Raw genomic sequence first — 21,835 nt, forward strand, 5'->3', positions numbered from 1 at the left:
TTCCCCCTACCTAACCATCCCCTTCCCTCCGCCGGTCTGCAAAGCCCCAAATGTTGGGAAACTTTGGGCTATGAGATCATGAAAACTGTGGGGTCCTTGGTATTCTCTGAGCTTGGTGGTTTTCTTGCAAGTGTTTCATACCAAACTAGGTAACACAATCAGTGCATCATGATGATGTTATCTAGTTTGGTAATAAAATACCTGCAGGAAAACCACCAAGCTCAGAGAATACTAAGGACCACACAATTCAATCCTCAGCTACGAATAGCAATAGCGCATAGACTTATATACTGCTTCATAATGCTTTACAGCCCCCTCTAAACAGTTTACAGAGCCAGCCTATTGCCCCCAACAACCTGGGTCCTCATTTTATCCACCTTGGAAGGATGGAAGGCTGAGTCAACCTTGAGCAGGTGAGAATAGAACTACTCAAGCTGCTTAACCTCTACCATGGCTCCTGTTCTCTTCTATCAGTATACTGAAGATGCTTTGTTTGGAGAATTCATCACACCAGTGAAGGTAAAAGTACAGATTCTGAAGCAGAAAGGTGATCATAGCCAAACATGTGAATTAAACATTTCTCTTTCTGTCTAAATGTGATGCATAAATCAGGAACAAAGCATAAAGAAAAATGAGAATAACCATAGGATTCTATTCCTGTAGTTTGAGGGTGTTTCTTAATATGCCAAGTAACATAGATGTTATAAGCAATCCATGAAATTATTTCAGACTGCTATTTTGATGGCGAATGTTGACAAAATTACCTGTAGTCCTCAACTTAGGACCACAACTGAGCACAAAATTTATGTTGTTAAGTGAGACATTTGTTGAGTTTTGCCCCATTTTACAACTTTTCTCACCACTGAGAAAAGTTAAACGAATCGCTGTACTTCTTAAATTAGTAACACGGTTGTTAAGTGAATCTGGTTTCCCCATTGACTTTGCTTATGTCAGAAGGTCACAAAAGGGGATCACAAGACACTGCAACCATCATAGATGTGAGTCAGTTGTTGAGCTGCCAAATGTAAATCACATGACCATGGGGATGCTACAATGGTCATAAGTGTGAAAAATGGTCCTAAGTCACTTTTTTCAGGGCTGTTGTAACTCTGAATGGCTACTAAATGAACTAAGCTGAGGATTACCTATACATACTATATTCTGTTCTAGGCAAAGTAAATTGGTGGACTGGCTTTCTAGATATTACTCAGGTGCACCATGGCTAGCGCCAGTAAACACTCACAACTAGAGCGCGAGCCGTGGTTCAGGAGTTTAAATTTTAAATGAACCATGATCTTGTTGGCCGACCTTACGGTAGAAACAATCTACTGGCCCAAGCTCTCTACAATGGGAACTATTTCAGCCTGATTATATAACTGGCATATCAATAGAAACATACAGCTTCCGTCTACTCTATACCACACTTATTTGTCCATAGCCATGACATTTCCAGATTTGATTATGATCATGAACATTGCATGGAGCTTGCTATGAAGATAGGTTGGAAGTCTGAAGAGGTCCACAGCATGAAAGGCAAAACTGTGTACAGGAGGATATATTTTAGAACTAAACCTTTACAAGCCTGACTGCTTAAAAGTTTGGTTTGGGTTCAATTTATAATGTTGACTTTGATCCAAATACCCCAGGGGCTACATTCTCCCCCCCATGAATATGTCCAAGATCTCAATTACATCCAAAAATCTTTCCAAAGGTGGTTACCAGAAGTTTTCTGGTGTACTATCCAGGATTCGAATAGCTGCTTGAGGAAGGTATCCTTGGCCACAACACTGCCTCCTTTTAGTTGGGCAGTGTGTTTTTTTAACTTCGGTGGGCTTTTCCAAAACACTGATTTTACTGTGAAGCTGTTACTCTTTCAATATAATTTCATTCAAGATTTAGCTTATACTAAGTTTTGTTATCTGTGGGTTTATTTAGGTTGTAACTAGTGGCCTTGTCTATCTTGATTCTATCTCATCTTTCCCTTACATGGCTCAGAAAACCATGTATACAGGGTTGTTGGGTTATTTTACTCTATCTTGACATCATCCTTGAAACTTAGGTTGGGCTGAAAGTTAGCCAAAGGTAATTGAATGAGCTTCATGGTAGAGCAGAAGCCCAAATCATCACTGTCAGGTTTAGCATTCCATCATTCAGCTCTTTGAGCAGAGTAAAACATCAAGTGGAAATCCTGTAGGTCAATATTGACCAGTATACGACTTCTTCTTCTTCTTTTTTTTAAAAAAAGGTAGGATGAATCTTGTGCGTCTCTAATGACCTGAGAATTTTTTAAGAAGTGCTCAGGTGAACAAGCCAGCTTTGTACCTTCCAGAGTGCAAAGGTTTAAGGACGGGAGTGTAAAAAACATTCTCTAGGAGCAATGAGGCCCGCACAAAATGGGCACAGCTCATTTAAAAATGCAGCAAATGTATACCATAGAGCGCAGTGTCAGCACATCATGGGGTTTCTCCACAATCAGTCCTTTTTACTTGCAAATACTCTTTGTGAACCAGGCTAATGAATAACAGCTACTTGCCTCAACTTTTTCCTTAAACTCATTTTCATTGGACTATAAGAGACATAAGATATATAGACATATATAGAACCCTCTATGTGTGTGTATGGTGCATGCTGGGAAATCTTCAGGGAAGATTCTCGAACTGGGAACCGGTACCCAACAAAATCCGTGCCTTACTTCTGTGCCACACAGTTTTATGCTTTGCTACTTATTCCCACTTTGGGAGTCTTGATTTTTCTAGAGCCCAAAATAACCAGATGTGCTGGTGGAAACCAATTTAAACAAATAAACAAATAAAAAAAGAAACCTGAGATTAGGTATTTCATGTATAATATGCCCCTGAACCACCAAATTCTTTACAGATGTTCAGTGAAGAGTCTATATGCACATGTATTTCTCTAATGCTGCAGGGATATGTAGATTGAGCTGATCTGTGATAATATTATTAACTACAAGCAGTGGTGGGATTCATTTTTTTTTTTACTACAGGTTCTGTGGGCGTGGCTTGGTGGGGGTGGCAGGGGAAAGATACTGCATAATATAGTCGTACCTTATGATTCTCGACTCCTGATATATGTATCTTTTCTTTTATGTATACTGAGAGTATTTAAACCAAGACAAATTCCTTGTGTGCCCAATCACATTTGGCCAATAAAGTATTCTATTCTATTCAAAATCTCTAGCCAGAGCTGGTATTTGCTGGTTCTCCGAACTACTCAAAATTTCCACTACCAGTTCTCCAGAACTGGTCAGAACCTGCTGGATATAACCTCTAACTACAGGTAGTCCTTGGCTTATGGCCACAATTGAGCCCAAAATGTTTGTTGCTAAGTGAAACATTTGTTAAGTGAATTTTGTCCCACTCTATGACCTTTTGTGCCACAGTTGTTAAGTGAATCTGGCTTCCCCATTGACTTTCCTCATCAGAAGTTTGCAAAAGGTGACCACATGACCCTAGGACATTGCAACAGTCATAAATGAATCAGTTGTGAAGGGTCTGAATTTTGTTCATGTGACTATAGATACTGTAAAGGTTGTCAATGTGAAAAATGGTCATAAGTCATTTTTTTCAATGCCACTGTAACTTTGAATGATCACTAAATGAACTGTTGTAAGTCGACTACCTATATACATCCAGTTATTTTGCTGTAAGTTCAATGCTTTGCATTAGTCATTCAGTTGGACTGTGCCATTTGGTCTGACAATAGCAGAATAAAATATGGGCCCATGATTGGCGTATGTGTGTGTATGAGAGAGAGAGAGAGAAAGAGTGAATAGCTTTTGAACAGGCTGGAGTATAACTATGTAGAAGAAGTAAACTCTGTAATATCATTTTGGTCATGTGCAAGTAACCAGGAACAGGATTTTCATTCAAAGCACTTCAAGTTTATTCCATGTTATCTATACACAAGAATCTGATCTACTAATAATCAAGGCAAATTGGCTCTGAGTGAAGAGAATTCAAGGGGGAGGGACGGTTGGACTTGGATTTCTTGTGGGAGTGGAGTGACTCCAAACTGATGATGTGTTTGACCCCGCCCTTGGGCTCAGCCTGGTCATCTACAATTTCCTGATACTGAACTGTCATTCTATCATCAGTTAACAGAAATGTAGCGATTCAGTGTACACGCTGTGCTATCAGCTTCAAAGTTCTAATTACCTCAACCAGATAAATATGTTTGAAAATAGTGAATTCTAATTATGTATATTGTTCCAATATAGCATTGGACCAATGTTGTATATTTGCAACTTGACTGAAAGAGCAGTCACTCACTGAAGCAGGTTTATCTATCTGGCTTATTGCTGTTTGCCTAAATCAGTGGTTCTCAACCTGTGGTCTGTGGACTCTTGGTGGGAGGGGGGCACAATGTTGTCCCAGGGGTCTGTGAAAGCTTGAAGAAATGTTATGATTTAAAACTTAAGTCTTGGTGGTCCATGGCCACAAAAGGTATTTAAAGTGGCTCCGTGATGAAGGGGGTCTGTTTAGAGAAAAGAAGGACTAGGGTGTTCCAGTATTTGAGGGGCTGCCACAAAGAGGAGGGAGTCAACTTATTCTCCAAAGCACCAGAAGGCAGGACAAGAAACAATGGATAGAAACTAATCAAGGAGGGAAGCAACCTGGAATTAAAGAGAAACTTCCTAACAGCGAGGACACTTAACCAGTGGAACAGCTCGCCTTCAGATATTGTGGGTCCTTCATCACTGAAGGTTTTTAAGAAGAGACTGGAAGCCATTTCTCTGATATAGTATAAGATCTCCTGCTTGAGAAGAGGGTTGGACTAGAAGATCCCTTCCAGCTCGATTCTGATTGAAGAAAAGGTTGGAAACCACTGGCCTAAATGATTTTTATTTATTTCTTAAATATTTTGAATCTAAATGAATTTATTAAATTGAATTTATATGTGCCATCACAACTACCCCTTGACATAATCCAGCTGATGGCAATTGCTTTTGGTTTTCATTGTTACGACATTAGCTATGACAATGTCAAGAATATTATTCCAATCATTATTTCCTTATTTTGAGGGGGAGAGTTACTTTTAAATACTATATCCATTTTAGGCCATTTTGTTGAAACAGAAACTTCCTAGAATGTCCTGGAATAAAAATGGTGCAAAAAGTCATAACTGAACCAAGTCAGGGCTCAAATACAGCCTAACTAGGTTTATTTTACTGCATATTACAAGGCAAGCATTCAGTCTTAAGGTCGGGATACTACTCTGTATGGTGCCTTTTCTCAAACTACAATCTCCAAGAAATTTATTTGGACTCCTGTTCACATTGACAGGAATGCCCCAAAGAGCAAGCATGGTTTTAGTATTGCAAACTGTGGAAGATGAAGATGAATTTAATTTAAAAAGAAATAAATCTGAAGCCTGCCTTGCACAGTAACAATGAGCTTTTAAAGTGGCAGCTTTCTCCATTTTTGGCTGTCATAATTTTGGTCTCATTAAGATTCCAGTAAAGAAAGTTGAGAAAACAGTTCACTTTATTTCTTGTTAAAGAAAACAGAAGTACCCACACTCAGTTTCTCTCTCAGCTCCAGGCTTTTAAAATATTTGCATTTTAAATTCCACCCTGCAAATAATTCCAAGCCAAATGTAAATATAACACTTAGATTGCTCCCCAAAGAACACATTTTCAGTCAGTAATCCCCTACCTCAGTTTGGAAAGGAGATTTCCCCCCCCCCCTCCTTTACAAGACTCCATAATTTTACCATATTGAGTGCCATTTGACAGGAGATGATGTGTTTCAAGAAACATAAATCCAGAGTCCAATGGAGTTTGCTTTCTGTCAGCTCCTTGTGAACATCCCGTGGTGGAGAAATGTCTTGTTTCTTTTTAAAAAGTGACTAGGATGAAGTTCTTTAACTAGTTCTTGAATGGATTATGAGAGAGTCAAGGTGCAACAATGGGGGAACAGAGCCAAAGCATGGGCATGATCCAAGCAAAGGTAAATGTTGTAAAATCCCTTTCCTTTCAGTAGGACATGTGACTTTTGGTCTTCGGCTGAAACGAATGAGGCAGGAAAGCAGGGCTGAATGTAGTGATGCTATTCTGCCAGTTCGGCCTGGTTCTGGCGTACTGGTAGCACCAAAGATCAGTTGAGACTGAACTGGTTCTCTCTGAGGAGCTGCTGTTGGACCCATCCGACTGCGCGGGCTCCCATACTGACCTTTATTCCCTGCTTTTGAAGCAACAGCTGCTTTGCGCGGCACAGCAGATTGCTGTGCATCAGTTGCTGAAGTGACAGGTTCCAATCTGAGTCAGTCACCAGGACCAGAGATTTATTCTTCCATGCTTTCAAACTCATGCTGGAGCCTCCATCCTCATGGAACTTCTCACTCTCCAGAACATTCTGGAAATTTCTCTGAGGATGGGCTCCAGCATGAGTCTGAAAGCATAGAAGAATAAATCTCTGGTCCTGGTGACTGACTCAGATTGGACCCTAACTTTGTGTGTGTGTGTGAAAAGTGACATCACAGCAACGATAGCTCAGGATTGAGCAAAAATTCAAAACTTCTACTTTGGTGACTTGACACATCCTCCTCCAAACCCAAGCAAGTGGAAATGATTCCTTTAACAAGATCAGCAAAAGTGCTGTTAAAAATTATTGTCTCTTGATAAAATCTTACAAAAAAGTGCTGTCTTTTGACTCCCCTCAGGAAAATGGCCTCCCCTCAGGAAAATGACATGCTGACAAATGACAGTCCTCATGTCAGCCTTGTTTTGATGCATATGTTTTGATATAAATTACCGTATCTCAGAGATTATTTTTCTTTTCTGCTTTCTGTGCTGTCTTTAAGCGTCTACAATTAGTTCCCTCATGGAGGAAACACTAATTTCTTTTCATTCAAACTACAGATTAAATCAACCTATTTACAGAACTGAAATAAAGGAAACTGAAGAAATTCCTACTTTATGGATTCCGGAGATGAATCAGGCTTATTGTACCCTTCCTTCCTGCTCGCCATTTAGGACATTAATTAATTATCAAGCACTCTCTTTAAAACTGCTTAAGCAAGCTTGTTAACTTTAAATTTGGTTTCCCTTTGCTACTTTTTATTAATGGCATAGATACACCTTTGTGTGTGTGTGTGTGTGTGTGTGTGTGTGTGTGTGTGTGTGTGTGTGGCTATGTGGCTGTGTTGACTTGTGACTCATGGTCTCCCAATATCTAGCCTGGTGCCTTAACCATTACACCAAGCTGGCTTTCATAGATACATCCTGCATTCTTTAAATCTTCTGACACCATCCAACAGAAATGAACATATTAGAAAAGTATGTTTCTTCTTTTTACTTTCTCTCTATATAGCTGAAATACTTTTTAGACTGATCTTCATCCGCCAGTAACTAGAGAATAAGAAAAAAGTTATGGTTGCTATCCTGCTAAGAATTCTGTGAATTGCAGTCTCAAACACCTGAAATATTTCAAAAATCTGTTAGGTTTCCCACAAATTCAGGACCAGAAGAGTTCAAGCGAATGTAGATGGTTCTTCTTCCTTGTCTTCTCCTAGCTACTGTTCTTCTTGTTGATCTCAGAGGCCCAACAGAAAAGAGGGAGTATAAAATGCTATAATGAGGAGGAAAATTGAGACAAGGAAGCAAAAATGGGCATAAATTTAAGGAACAGAAGCTGAACAAAGGAATGGATCATTTACATCTGAACTGTGTCCTCCTTGTCAGAAACAAAGTCTGAAATCCTCCTTAAGTAAAAAAGTTAGGGGCATTTAAAGAACCAATATAAGCCATATAATTATAAACATGACAGTTACCCCATGTTTACTCAAAGGAGAATGATCTTGAAACTGAAACAATTCTCATCCTCAATAAAAGATTAGCAGGAAAATAAAACCCCACCCTCACCTCTGATAATGTTATATCAGCATACCTCAGACCTCACATTTTAAAATTATTTCAAGAGAGAAAAAAAACTACCCTCCCTTTTGAGCAGAGGGATTTTAAAAAAGATTTCCCTGGAAATTAAATGTAAGCAATATCTATTTGACAGTCATATGTAGAGAGTAAACAGAGATATAAGATTTCTGGGATTATAGTTGCATTCTATACTTTAACTTATGCATAAGATGAAATATGTGCCACATGGAAACAATCTATTACCAAAAAAAGAAAGAAAAGAGAAAGAAAAGACCCAGCCTTGACCTTATCAATTATGTCCTAGTGATTTCACGCTGTAGGCCTCCCCTCTTTTTGTACTAGAATGCCACTCAACATGTAAGCATGGCCATGAGCCGGGGGTGGGGTGGATATATGCATTTAACTGAAATCCAGCAAACACAAGTAATGGTCTCACCCTTTTTTTGTTTAAAGATAGCAGAGGTAACTTGTGCCATAGATTCCAAAGAACACCTTAAAGAGAAAAAAACCGCTCCTAAGATCTACAGATGGGAAAAGGAAGCCTCTAAACAAATATGAAAAATGCTCCTGGGACTGAGATACACTGAAAGACTACAAGGGTGGTCTTTTAAGACTATGCAAAGTATTCAAATGAGATCTTTTACAACATGCAGACACTATGCTTTTCAAACAGTTTAAGTCACTAGCAAGGCACATGCAACTCCTGGGAAGCTATTCTAGCGCTCTGCATTTAGCCATCCTTAGCTGGTCTCAGAAACTGAGTGGGGACAAACCATTTTGACATATGGATGAGAGCAGAAGTGGTATTCAGCCGGTTCGGGTCAGGTCTGGTGTACCAGTGGTGGAAATTTTGAGTAGTTCGGAGAACTGGCAAATACCACCTCTGGCTCACCAGCCCCTGCTGTTACCGCTCCTATATTCCCTTGGTTTTTAGCTCAGCTGATTCGCGCAGTAGAGCCAGACCTCACCTGAGCTGAAAAACAGCACAGCTCGCCAGCGTTGACACAGAGGGCGGTCTTCAAGCCCAGTGCATGTGCGTGAGTGTGTAAAGAGCATTCTCAGAACTGGTAGGAAAGGATTTGGAAACCCACCACTGGATGAGAGACTCGTGTATCATCACAGGACTATAGGCTAATGTGCAGGGCAGAGGGAACAGCCTTTGGGCATAAGAAGAAGAACCGCTATCAAGGCAAAACTCAGATAAGACGGGCTTGAGCCTGGGCCAGGAAAGAAAGGTAAGTCAACATTTCACACAAGCCCCTCTGTAACTCACATGAAGATAAAGGGAGGGAGGGGGAAAGTGCATTCAGTCTTGTAAGATTCTGTTACTATAAGCTGTTACAATAAAAGTCGTTTTATCAGATGCAAAGAATCAGGATCTCACATAAGCTCCAGTTCAGAAGATTTATTGCTCAAACTAGACAAGACTATCAGTTAACAGTCAGCACTAAATTGTCACTAGATAAAAGTTAATAGAATTTGAGGGCTCTGGACTTGGACTGTTTTTGGATACCTAATAGTTTTAGTTTGAGTCCTCTCTTGACTCTGCCCCCAGGTTCTGCCTGGTCTTCTACAAGTTCTGACCTACATGCCCTTAGTTCCCTACTCTTGTCTACCTTGAAGGCTAATAACTAGACTGCAATTTTTTAAAACAATGCAGAATAGTAGCAAACCATTACGATACTATGGTGGAGAATGCATGTTACATACTGTACATCCATAATGTTCACCTCAAAGGAGATGTTACCCTTAAATTTTTCTTTCATACATCAGCATTTCCTTAAGCACACCAAAGTCTGGAGCCGCTCCTATTACAAACTAGCTGAAGGTTACACAAAGGTTTGGTGAAAAGATGGAAGAAAAGATGGATGGAATGTCCAAGAATCTGTTTTTAATATAAAACTTAGCATTTCCTGTTTGTGGAAGCCTGATATTCTGATTATGGTGTACTGAAAAGACGTCAACATTCTTTTTCGAATGATAGATGTTAGAAATATCCAAAATGAGATTCCAGCTTTTTTCTACCTGCAGCACACCCACTTTTTACAGATTGCTGTGTTCAACATAGTTGTGTTTGTGTTTTATACCCTGCTCTCTTCCCTCTGTGGATTGGGATGAATAAATCAGACTGAGTGTGGGAGTGTGGCCTTCCACTTCCATTAGTGCGAACACCTTCCTGTGCATTTATTCTCCCCCCACTTTTTTTCTTTTCAAAACGTCACTTCCAAATCTTCTGTCAAATGCTAATACTGTACATTAGAGAATATTATCAGACAACAAACATGTTCATAAATGGAATAGCTTTATACATTTTGAAATTTGTACAAAGATGCATGCCCACAAATCTTGGAATAATGAGAATAAAAGTGTCACATTTTGAAAATTGTGATTGAAATATATCTCCTGAAACCAGAAATGTCTCTTTTGAGCTAGTTCTCCTGCAGACATATCTACTGCTCCTTTGAAAGCTCTAAATCGAATTTACATCTTTAGCTGGAGGACAGAATGTGTCTCTCGTTAAACATGTAAAGCAAAACAGATGAGATGAATTTCCTTTCATTTGCATAAATGTGTATAATAATAAAGGATAAGGCTAGAAATCTTGCCAGAGGTGATCTTTTTGGAGGCCTTTTTTTTTTTGTACTACAGAGCTTCAATTTTAAAAGTTTCCCCTGCCACAAGGCAGGGAAAATCCATTGCTTTGCTCCTGAAGGTTCCTTGGTTTGAAAGATTTACAAGCTGTGATAGCACAGGCAGAGTGCTTCCTTTCTTGGATCCAGCCAAATTAGATTTGGAATTTCTGTCCCAATAGGAATCTGTCCCACCCAGAAGGTCCTACATGCTTCTAGCAAAAGTTCCTATAAGCGTGCCTACTTCAAATTTAATTCAGGTTTTCAAAAGTTTTTTTTAAAAAACAAAACTAATTCATAGCACTTTATTGATTTCCAATGATATGTAGATTCAGATTTGAAGAGTCCAACCAAGGGCTCAAGTAACTTTAATGTGAAATAAGATCCTTCCTCCCCCCCCCAAATGTTGAGTCAGGTTCAGAAATGATTCTTGTGGACTATGTGCATTGCTAACAAAATGAAAAGGGGAAGTGGGATTTTCAAAGAAGCCAAGCGCCTAAGGCTATGGAAGTAGATTTTAGATGGTTATACTTGACTCATACACCATAAAAACTGGAAGTAAAGTAACCCTAATTTCAGCATTATCTGCCTTCATTCCGAGGCATCCATAGACAACGCAAACTTTTTCACAATGAAGGCCTTCATTTGCATTACTATAATTGCAGAGGCTATGAAACATACACTAATGTATTGTCAAGGTACTGTTGCTTCCCAACAAAATATGTATGTTTAAGTTTCTACATATAGTTTCTGTACATAAATTCTTGCCATAATGAATCACTGAACATGATAACTTTTCCAAGAAAGACAACCATCAGCCTGTGGTCTACTTGTGAGGAGCAGCTATCTGGCATACATGTGGATGATCCCATAATCTCTTCTTTCTCCAGGGAGATTTCAACAGTCAAGTTCCATCCTCTGGATGCTAATTTAAACCATAATGCTATCTCTCCTCCTTCGGGGATATCTAATTTGCCATGTCTTCGAGGCAAACCAATCCTGAAATGACTTGCCAAGAAAATTGCAGGGACTCATTAAGACTGTTGCTAGGAGTCCAGAACTGACTCAGAAGTGAAAACAATATTTTGGGTTTTTTAATAATTTTAAAATAATGAAATACACGGGAAAATTGGTTTACCAGCAAGATGAACAGATTTTGGTTAAGAGCATTTGTAACTCTGCTTTAAATTCTGCTTTAGCATTATACAAGTCAACATCCTTATCAGACCTATCAAGTTACATCTAGATGTCATTTCTGAACAGCTGCTAGAAAATTAGCCTTGAAGAAAAACTGTTGGAAGGCAATCTCTTTTTCTCCTTAGTATGAACTTTAATCCCAAAATTAGAACCCATAAGCTTACAGATTCTTTCTTAGAAAACTATAATTGACTATGTTGTATGGAATTGTCAATTTTATTGTCACAGTAAGGGTTATTATACATGTATTACTTCATTAAATATATATTATTGACACACTATTTTTATGCTCTTTTATTTGCATGTCTTTCTAAGGATTCATTTGACCTTGATACAGAAATGGTAAAGTCAATTTTGTCTTTTGATGTTGGGCTACTATATGCATTATTCACTGCAATTTATACATATCAACTTCATACAAACTATATATATATATATATATCTATGTGTGTGTGTGTGTGTGTATGTATGTGTGTATATATATATATGTATATTTTCTGAGGTTCTCGGGTATTTGTATGTGGATCTTTGGTTGTTGGGTTTTCTCCGCGTAAGATTCGAAGTATCTAGGCAGCGTTTCGATGAAGTCTCATTCATCATCTTCAGGCTTCTGTCTCCGGCTCTGTGCTTCTCAGAGTAATGTGAGATTGCAGCTGCTTCCTCCTTTTAACTGCCAGTGGGGATGGGACTTGATTGGGTGGGGGCTTGGCTGTGTTCTGATTGGGTGGGGGTGTGTTCTCATTGGTAGGGGGTTTGGCTGTGTTTGTATGCGGGGTCTTGGAGTAGGTTGGTTAACTTGGTTTGGTAGTCAGATGTGTTCATAACCACTGTCGCATTGCCCTTGTCTGCTGGTAGAATTATTATGCTGGTGTCTTCTTTCAGGTTAAGTAGTGCAGTTTGTTCTTCTTTGGATAAGTTGCTTTTGGGTGGTTTGCTAGTGCAGAGGATGTTGGTGATTTCAAGTCTGATTTTGTTAGCATCATCAGGGTTGGTTTTGGTCAGGCTGGTTTCAACTCCGCATATGATGGTTTCTGTGGGGATGTGTTTGGGAGCGACAGCAAAGTTGAATCCTTTTGAAAGGACCTTGGTTTCAGCTTCAGTGAGGATCTTGTCTGAGATGTTGTGCACTGTTTGTTTCATGTGTGGCTGTGGGGGAGGAGTTGGTTTCTGGCGTTGTTGTAGTTTCCGAGTTTGTTGGTGTGTGTGTCTGTCTTGAGGGTGGTCTGTGTTTCGGCTCTCCAGACAGCGAGTTGTTTGGTTGTCCCAAAGTAGAGGGTGAATCTTGTTGCTGAGTCTGAGGTGGAGTGTGAGGAGATCTTTGTTGATTTGGTCTAGGAGAAACCTTTTTGTGTGAAGTTCATTTCTAATTAGGGCCAGTTCTGTTCTTTTTAGGATGCGTTTGGTGGCTGCTGTGTTGGTGTGGAATTTCAATTGGAAGCTTGTGGGAATTAAATTTTGATCTCGGCAGTTGCATAAGAATGCAAGGTCACATAAAATGGAGGCTCTTTGGACTTCAAGTTTTCATAAGTCCTGGTCAGATGGTGGGTTTCCTCCCGTAGAGGTGCAGTATTTGTTTTCTGAGGTTCTCGCGGGTATTTGTATGTGGATCTTTGGTTGTTCGGGTTTCTCCGCGTAAGATTCGAAGTATCTAGGCAACGTTTTGATGAAGTCTCATTCATCATCTTCAGGCTTTTGTCTCCGGCTCTGTGTTTCTCAGAGTGATGTGAGATTGCAGCTGCTTCTTCCTTTTAACTGCTAGTGGGGGTGGGACTTGATTGGGTGGGGGCTTGGCTGTGTTCTGATTGGGTGGGGGTGTGTTCTCATTGGTAGGGGGTTTGGCTGTGTTCTGATTGGTTGGGGTTGGCCGTGTTCTGATTGGTTGGAGGCGTGTTCTGTTCAGGTGGGGGCTTGGTTGTGCTCAGGTTAGTCTTAGTTGCTGGAGGATTTGAGTTGGTGAGCTGTGATCTTGCTGTCACACCCTATGCAGAATCCATCAACTCACACATAAGAAACTCATTCCAGTTCATCGAGATCATAAAGAAACAAAACTTACAACCCAGCGACCTACTAGTAAGCTTCGATGTCATATCCCTCTTCACCCAAGTGCCAATAAAAGAAGCCTTGATAGCCATCCAAAACAAATACAACCCCCCCCAAACACATCCTAGATCTGACCAACCTCTGCCTATCCAATACATACTTCACCTACAATGGACAAAAATACAAACAAATAGAAGGAGCACCCATGGGATCACCCCTCTCACCTGTCATCGCAAACCTCTACATGGAACACTTTGAAACACAAGCTCTAGAAAAATACGACCACAAACCCAAACTCTGGCTCAGATACGTAGATGACACCTTCATAATCTGGCCACATGGGAAAGAAAAACTGAACAACTTCCTCACACATCTCAACAGCCTACACCCCAAAATACAATTCACCATGGAAACAGAAGCCAACAATCAACTTCCCTTCCTAGATGTCTTGGTATACAAAAGATCCAATGGCTCCCTAGGACACACCATCTACCAGAAGAAAACACATACAAACCGCTATCTACATGCACTCTCACACCACCACCCAGCACAGATCAATTCCGTGGCGAGACACTCATCTCCAGAACAAAATGCTTAGCCGATGAACAACACCAAAAACCGAACTACACACTCTCACCAACGTACTTACAGCCAATGGATTCCAAAGAAAGAAGATTACCCATCTAATCCAAAAAGAAACCCCAACCAAAATCCAAGACAGAGAACAAGAAAACGGCAAAGCCCTCCTCCCATATATAAAAGGCACTACAGACAAAATCAGCAAGATCCTCCAAAAACACAACATTAAAACAGCATTCTGCACAAACAGAAAAATATCCACCATCCTAAGAAACCCCAAAGACAAAATCGAATTAGAAAACCAAGGAGTATACAAAATCCCTGCACTGCCTGCCCTACCACATACATTGGACAAACTAACAGAAGAATAAGTGCATGCATTGAAGAACATAAGAACTCAATCAAAAAGAAGAAATGACCTCTTCCCTGGTCCAACACCTCAAAGCCACAGGACATGAAATTGACTTTAAAAATACCAGAACTATCGCCAAAACCGAACACTTCAACAGCAGAATAATCGGAGAAGCCATAGAGATAGAAAAACGCCCACACAGCATGAACAAAGCGAGATGACACCTCCCACCTTCCAGCCATTTGGAAACCCGCCCTCATGAACAGACGAGTACCTAACATGAAGAATGACACCAGACCCACACCCATGAGAGCCACACAGATGCCACCACCACACTTCCATGTAGAAAACAGACTCACACCCACTCAGAAGATGAGACACGACCATGGACCAGAAGCTGCACTGCAGCTGCATCACTACCCACTTCAAACCCCTCCGAGCCATACATGAAGCAAACCGACACCCACTATGAAGATGCAGCACGACCACGAACTCGAAGCCAACAGCAAGATCACAGCTCACCAACTCAAATCCCCAGCAACTAAGACTAACCTGAGCACAACCAAGCCCCCACCTGAACAGAACACGCCTCCAACCAATCAGAACATGGCCAACCCCCACCCAATCAGAACACAGCCAAGCCCCCACCCAATCAAGTCCCATCCCCACTAGCAGTTAAAGGAAGAAGCAGCTGCAATCTCACATCACTCTGAGAAACACAGAGCCGGAGACAGAAGCCTGAAGATGATGAATGAGACTTCATCGAAACGTTGCCTAGATACTTGAATCTTACGCGGGAGAAAACCCGAACAACCAAAGATCCACATACAAATACCAGAGAACCTCAGAGAAAATATATATATATATATATATATATATATATATATAGAGAGAGAGAGAGAGAGAGAGAGAGAGAGAGAGAGAGAGAGAGAGAGAGAGAATGAGAGTGAGAGTGAAAGAGAAAAGAGAGAGAGCAACATGGTTGACATAGCACAAAATCATAATAAAATAAGACTAGAACTCTAAAATACAAAAGCATTTCCAACATGCCTGGAAAAACTCAATATTCAAATTATTTATTATAGGTTAACAACCAAATAAAATTACTAAATAAAATATACAGAGTACAGCTATGAAATAGAAAAGAAAATCAGTAAGGTTTTTTTTTTGTTAGTTTACTATTCCTATTTTAAAACATGTACTATTTAATGAGTTTTTCTTGTAAATTCCTTCTGGCATTGATAATATTGATATGTGAATCAAACCTGTTGAGGCCAGGTTGATTGAAGCACTTGGAGGGGTGTAAGGTGTATTGTGGGTCCCTGATTGCCTATTAATTGTAATTATTGTGATTTTAACTATGGTCAGCAAAAAGTTTATTATGGCTTTCTTTACAAAAAATAGGGTTTGCTTGAAAATATTTCCATATTTCAATAGCATCAAGGCCTAACAGTATCAGAAATCAGTACAATCAAATGGGAAATTCAGTTAATTATTAACTTTAGGGTTGGCAAGTGGCTGTTTCCTGATGGGATTAGGAAACACATCATTTTTGATATGGAGTTCATATGATCATATCTAAGGATATTTTTTAGTGGTGGGATTATATAACCTTATCAATAACACCAGGTCATATCTGGTGAGGATCATATTTAGTGAGGATACCTGCACCATATGGTAGTTTTATTTGATAGCATCACTAATTATAACTACCACTAAATTCTCACTATATGAAAGTATAGGTAGTCCTTGACTTACACCCGTTCTTTTAGTGACTAAAGTTACAAAGGCAGTGAAAAAGCGACTTATGACCATTTTTCACACTTATGACCCTTGCAGCATCCCCATGGTCACGTGATCAAAATTCAGAGGCTTGGCAACTGGCATGTATTTATGATGGTTGCAGGGGTCATGTGTTCACCATTTGCTACCTTCTGATAAGCAAAATCAATGGGGAAGCCAAATTCATTTTATAACTGTGTTACTAACTTAATAACTGCAGTGATTCACTTAACAACTGTGGCAAGAAAGGTTGTATAATAGGGCAAAACTCTCTTTACAACTATCTTGCTTAGTAACAGAAATTTTGGGCTCAGTTATGGTTGTAAGTCAAGGACAACCTGTTTATAGTGTTATAGCAGTTTTATTAGCATTTATACGATACAGTATATTTTCCCCCTCTGAGATCAGCAAGAGCACTTAACTAAATAGTGATATGAAAATATCCATATATTCATCTCTCAAAACCAGACAGCCATGTACATTATGCCCAATGCATTTCCCTGTTGATGCCCTTATAGTTCCACTCCTCCATCTTCTTCAGTCACCCTTCAGGACAATAACAGATGGTATACCTAAGGATATTTTCATATGCTAGGTGGAATCTGCTTTCCTAAAATTGAGGGTTAAAGGTGAATTAATTTCAGGAGCCAAGGTGCTAAGCCTCAGGAATCTGGCTAAGGGAGTCTCTGGACTGCATCAGAAGAACTGAGAAGCAGCCATATGAATTTCAAGGAAGCCAGATGTCAAAGCCACTCTTAGCACCTGAGCCAGATCTTTCCTTTGGGCCTTCTCCACAACGTTTCCTGTTGCTTCCGAGTGCAAGAGAAGGAAGAGGTTCTCTGGTTTATTATCTTCAGGGGGAAATAACTGTGCCCTTTCTAAGATCTATAGCACCAAATTCCTTTAGATGTGTTTGTGTGAATATCTGTATTTCTCTGCCTCCAGAAAACTGATTTTGAAGAGAGGTTGGCAAGGAGCTGCCACTGTCCGCATCACTTCTGCTCTTGGCACGCAGAAAGGTAAACAAGGTATCTAAGGCCTATTCAAAAGGGTCCAGAGGTGGGGATGGGGGTGTAGCGGACTGCATGTTTACTCTGTTTTTTTAAAAAAAATATTATTATTTTGTAGAAGGTGTATTTTGTGGAGAGAGAGTATCAGGAAACAGGCAGTCTAATAGATCTCGCCTACTCCAGACAAACAAGATAGGGCAAATAGGGCCATGTTCTCTTATCAACAGTCTTCAGTGTGCCAGTCCCTTGGTCACAGAGCATGTTTTTCTTATTAAAGGATTTTAGTCTCTGTATTGCCTATGCTTACCAGAACTGAACTTGCTAAGACCTTTAAAGATTATCTGGGTTCGTCCAGAGAAACTTGTTCTCTTCACATCTATTATGCATTTGAAGTAAGGAGACCTTTTTCAAAATGCTTTTGCATCAATCAACCCACCCCCACTTAACAAATATCAAAACTGGCCCAGTCATTTTTTCCCATATACTTTAGTTTTCTTCCTAAATATTCATGTATGTCACGTAATAATTTCCTATGTATGTTACTTTTTTCCTTTGGTTCCTCCATTATCACCATTTAATTAAGTATACATTGAAATAACTGCCAACTTATGGGATTTACTTTTACTTGCTAAAATAATCTAGACTTTGTCTCCTGCATTACATTGGATGAAATGTTTAGCATGGGGCATGTGGATATTTTCCCATGAATATGGGATTGCCAAATTTAAATTTTGGAGATGCTCATATAGAAATGATTCATTCACATTTTCAGTTTATAGACAGATGTGTGCTTTGTGAACAGCATGTTGTCTGGATCAATTTGCTTACATAATAATGTAACTGTTAAAAAAAGAGAAATGATTCATTCACCTCTTGTTTAAATCAAGGATGGTGAACAAATGGCCCTCAAGATATTGTCTACATTTTAGCTCTCATGGTACCTTATCTAGCCAACCTAGCAGAATAAGTCAGGTATCTTAGTTCAACCAAATGGACATAAATTTTTAACCTTGATTTGGGTTGGGGTTATGCTACCTATTTACTCAAAAGCTACTCCAGGGATATGTCAAAGGATGGACTCCTGAAGTGGAGAAGACTCAGGCCATCTTGAGTTCAAGGGGATTAAGGAGTTTTAAGAAATGATAGTTGTTTTAAGCATTGACATGATGTTTGAGGCATCCAAATTACATGTTGATGTATGCAGTTACTGACTGACTGACTGACTGACTGATTTACTTACTGACATACTATGTTTTTAGCTCAGCCCACTATAAAGTCTCGGCATTATACAAGGAGGAAAAGGATAAGAACAATATATCAAACTTAACCTGAAGGTTAAGGATGGAGCAAAACAAGTTTCTGACAGTTCTTCACAAACATGTGCACTATTTTTGAAAATATTCTTCAACAAAATATTCTTCAGCCTGACGGGGTAATGGCGGATCTTGTTACTTCAAAACCTTGAAGGCTAATAAGATAATATATTTGTTTCTGTTTAAGATGCCTGCAGATTTTTTCTTGGTTTTGCTGCCAAAATACACCATGGTTACTTCTCCAGAACTTGGTTCTTAGAATGAGTAAGTAAAAGTCCTTCTATTATCCCAACTGCATAAAATCAGTATCTTCCCATCATCATAAATGTTTTACATGTAACCTCATGGATTGCTGCATAACCACCCAAGTGTAACAGTCTGTTTTAACCATGGCAGCCTTCTTATATCTGTTCTGTCTGAAGTAAGCCTTACTGAAGTATTTTTGGGTATCATACCACCCCTTTAAAGCCTAAAGAATGGAGGATGCTTTATCTAAATGGCAGTTTCTTACAGCACAGTAAGTGCAAAAAATAAAATAAAATTTACAGATGTGGAATGCAACAACTTCTGATCTCAGCTGTAGGGAAGAAGGTTAAGTTTTTTTTTCTTACATTGTTTGTTTATTTATCTAAGAATGTTTCTTCTCAAAGTTGTTTCCTTCTCTGGGAGTGGGAGGAGAAAATAATTATCATTTTGTATAGTCATGCACAAGGGAGTTGTCAAACATTGTCAAAACTGGGTGAAATGAAAAGAGTTGATGGCATTGCTACTAATCAGAAAATGTGGAAGACTGTAAATCCAGTTAAGTCTCCCCAAGTTTACTCAACAAGGCAAACAAAAATAAAGCAAGTGTCAGCTTGTCCGTTAAGGAGGGCCATGAAAGGTGACACTGTGTCACTAATCCCTTGTTGCTGTTCATTAAATACATCCTCAGGATTGTTAATCTTCACACCTTCCTTTCAAGGTCACCAGGCAGCAAGATGGGAGGTCTTGACCATGGCAAAGAACATCAGAAGAGGCCAAAGATCAGGAGAAAAGGAAAACACGGTTGTGGAGTTTTCCTAACTTTTTCTTTTATTGCTGCAGGTGCATTATTTTTAGGTGATGCACTATTTAAACAAATTCAGAAGGACAATAATAACAGTTTTCCAGATTTATTGAACTACCTGGCCTATTTTAGTTCCTAAATGCTGCAGTAATTCAGCAATTCATGCAGACTGTTTTTGACAGTGATAAAATCATTTGGCTGTGTTTGGAGATCTGATGTAATAAGCCCATACAAAGCAAAAGATAAATAGTCTTGTTTATTAGCCAAGAACAATTTGATCCTGCAACTCCTGAGAAATGTACAGAATCCTTAGCTCTGTTAATTTGGCCACCAGTTTGTTGTATCTCTCTTGGTTGGTGTACTAGCTATGAAGTCCTTCGCACAGCTTCATCTTGTGCACCAATTCTACCCATCCTGGATCAAGAGCCCTTTCTCACAGTCTCTTTTCACTTGAATTGTTTGCATATACTTTACCTAACAGCAAAGTTTATATGGTTTAGTTGAGAGGAAGAGGTCAAGAGAGCTCCTCCCTAGAAGTTCTCAGAGTATAACTATTTTAATACTTGTAGTTTGCTTTAGTTTGGCAAGATTCTGTCTATAAGCAAGGAACAATAAACAAAACTGCTTAGAAGAACCTCAGAATGTCTTTCTTGGATTTTGTACTATGACATCTATGAGGCCATGTCTCATCCCATTAAATAATAGCATGTAATAAGACCTCTTGATTTTGTCACAGCACCCACCTTCTGGAACAAACACACCTCTCTTTTTGAGATTCAGAAATGTCATAGTTGAGAAGTTGGGCCGCTTTAGAAATGCGAATTATAAATTATAATAGATAATTACAAGAAGGATTATTCTTGAGAATAAACAAAAACATTAAGGATGCCTGATTTCAGTGTCAGTTTCCACCTCTGAAATAAGAGTCTAAAATTAGACTCTGAAGAATGTGAGGCATTTTAGGAAAGAAAAAAAAAGGGCCTTTATTCAGATACTTTATCAACAGCCTCCTCCTGATCCTGTCCTATACATAGATTTCTAGTTATTTCTGGTCTTGGATATGTGGATGACAGTCAACGACTTACAAACACAATGTTTCCTCTTTTTGTAGATAAAATATGGCATTGGCAAGAAGGAGACCGAAGAAGCTGTTATCAGGAAACCTGTTATGAATCCACTGAATCTCTGCTGTTGTAATTGTATTACAAGTGTACATTTAGCAAATTCCTGCATAAATACTCATGTGCTTACAGCACATTTTAAGAAATGGATGCTCTGCTATGAAATAAACTGAGTGAAGCTGCATTGATGAGATTGAGGCTTGATCTGAAATTGATCAGAGCTGAAGTAGTAAGCATTCAGGGAGAAACAAAGAAGCTGGAACTGAAGACCATTTTGCAAGCAAGGTCAACCTGTCATATATACTATGCTATACTATATTATAATAGGCTAACCTATTTTCCAAAGCACCTGAGGGCAGGACAAGAAGTAACAGATGGAAATTTATCAAGGAGAGAACCAACCTAGAAATAAAGATAAACTTCCTGACAGCAAGAACGATTAATTGATGGAACAACTTGCCTCCTGGGAGTTGGGCTGAAAGTTAGAAGACCTCCAAGTTCCTTTCCAACTCTGTTACTCTGTATAAGGTTTTTCAATTTTTTTGCCTTGTTCAAGTTTAATTATTTCTAACCAGTTTAGAAACCTTTTCCTAATTCGGAAAATGCCTGGAGATGGGAAGAGTGAGTGAAAACAAATCAGGACTGTAACCGATAAGGTTATCTTAGAATAAAGCAGCTTGCTGTTCTACAAACTCTGGTTAATTGGTTCTATTGGAAGTTCTTTCATCTTCTCTTCCAATGAAGTGATTTGGGAGGGCCACTAAATAGGCTAGGGAACTTTCTCAATTGCATGTTTTCCCAAGAGTTCCATACAACTGCAATCTAAAAGGGGTCTTTATAACCTCCTGACTGGCTTGTTTGAGATGAAA

The 21,835-nt window shown here is 39.3% G+C and overlaps 1 protein-coding gene across 12 annotated transcripts in view; it reads left to right on the plus strand.

Annotated features, from left to right (window-relative positions):
- LOC113436991 (uncharacterized) overlaps nucleotides 1-21,591 on the plus strand; it is a 266,907-nt gene extending 245,316 nt beyond the window's left edge. For 8 of the 12 annotated variants that reach the window (XR_015741862.1, XR_015741850.1, XR_015741853.1 and 5 more), the window contains 3 exons: nucleotides 17,420-17,493; nucleotides 18,985-19,061; nucleotides 19,762-21,591. Coding sequence is in view for 1 of the 12 variants with exons in the window: in XM_087925018.1 (XP_087781144.1) it covers nucleotides 17,420-17,493; nucleotides 18,985-19,061; nucleotides 19,762-19,844; nucleotides 20,957-21,139 (417 nt within the window). In the remaining 11 variants the exon portion in view is untranslated. Of the gene's footprint in view, nucleotides 1-17,419; nucleotides 17,503-18,984; nucleotides 19,062-19,761 lie in introns of all 12 variants that reach the window. The other 4 variants (XR_015741852.1, XR_015741854.1, XM_087925018.1 and 1 more) reach the window with 4 other exon arrangements.
- The last annotated feature ends 244 nt before the right edge of the window (nucleotides 21,592-21,835 follow it).

Source organism: Pseudonaja textilis, chromosome 2 (genome assembly GCF_049901715.1).
Source record: "Pseudonaja textilis isolate UNSWEBS1 chromosome 2, rPseTex1.2, whole genome shotgun sequence".
NCBI lineage: Eukaryota > Metazoa > Chordata > Lepidosauria > Squamata > Elapidae > Pseudonaja > Pseudonaja textilis.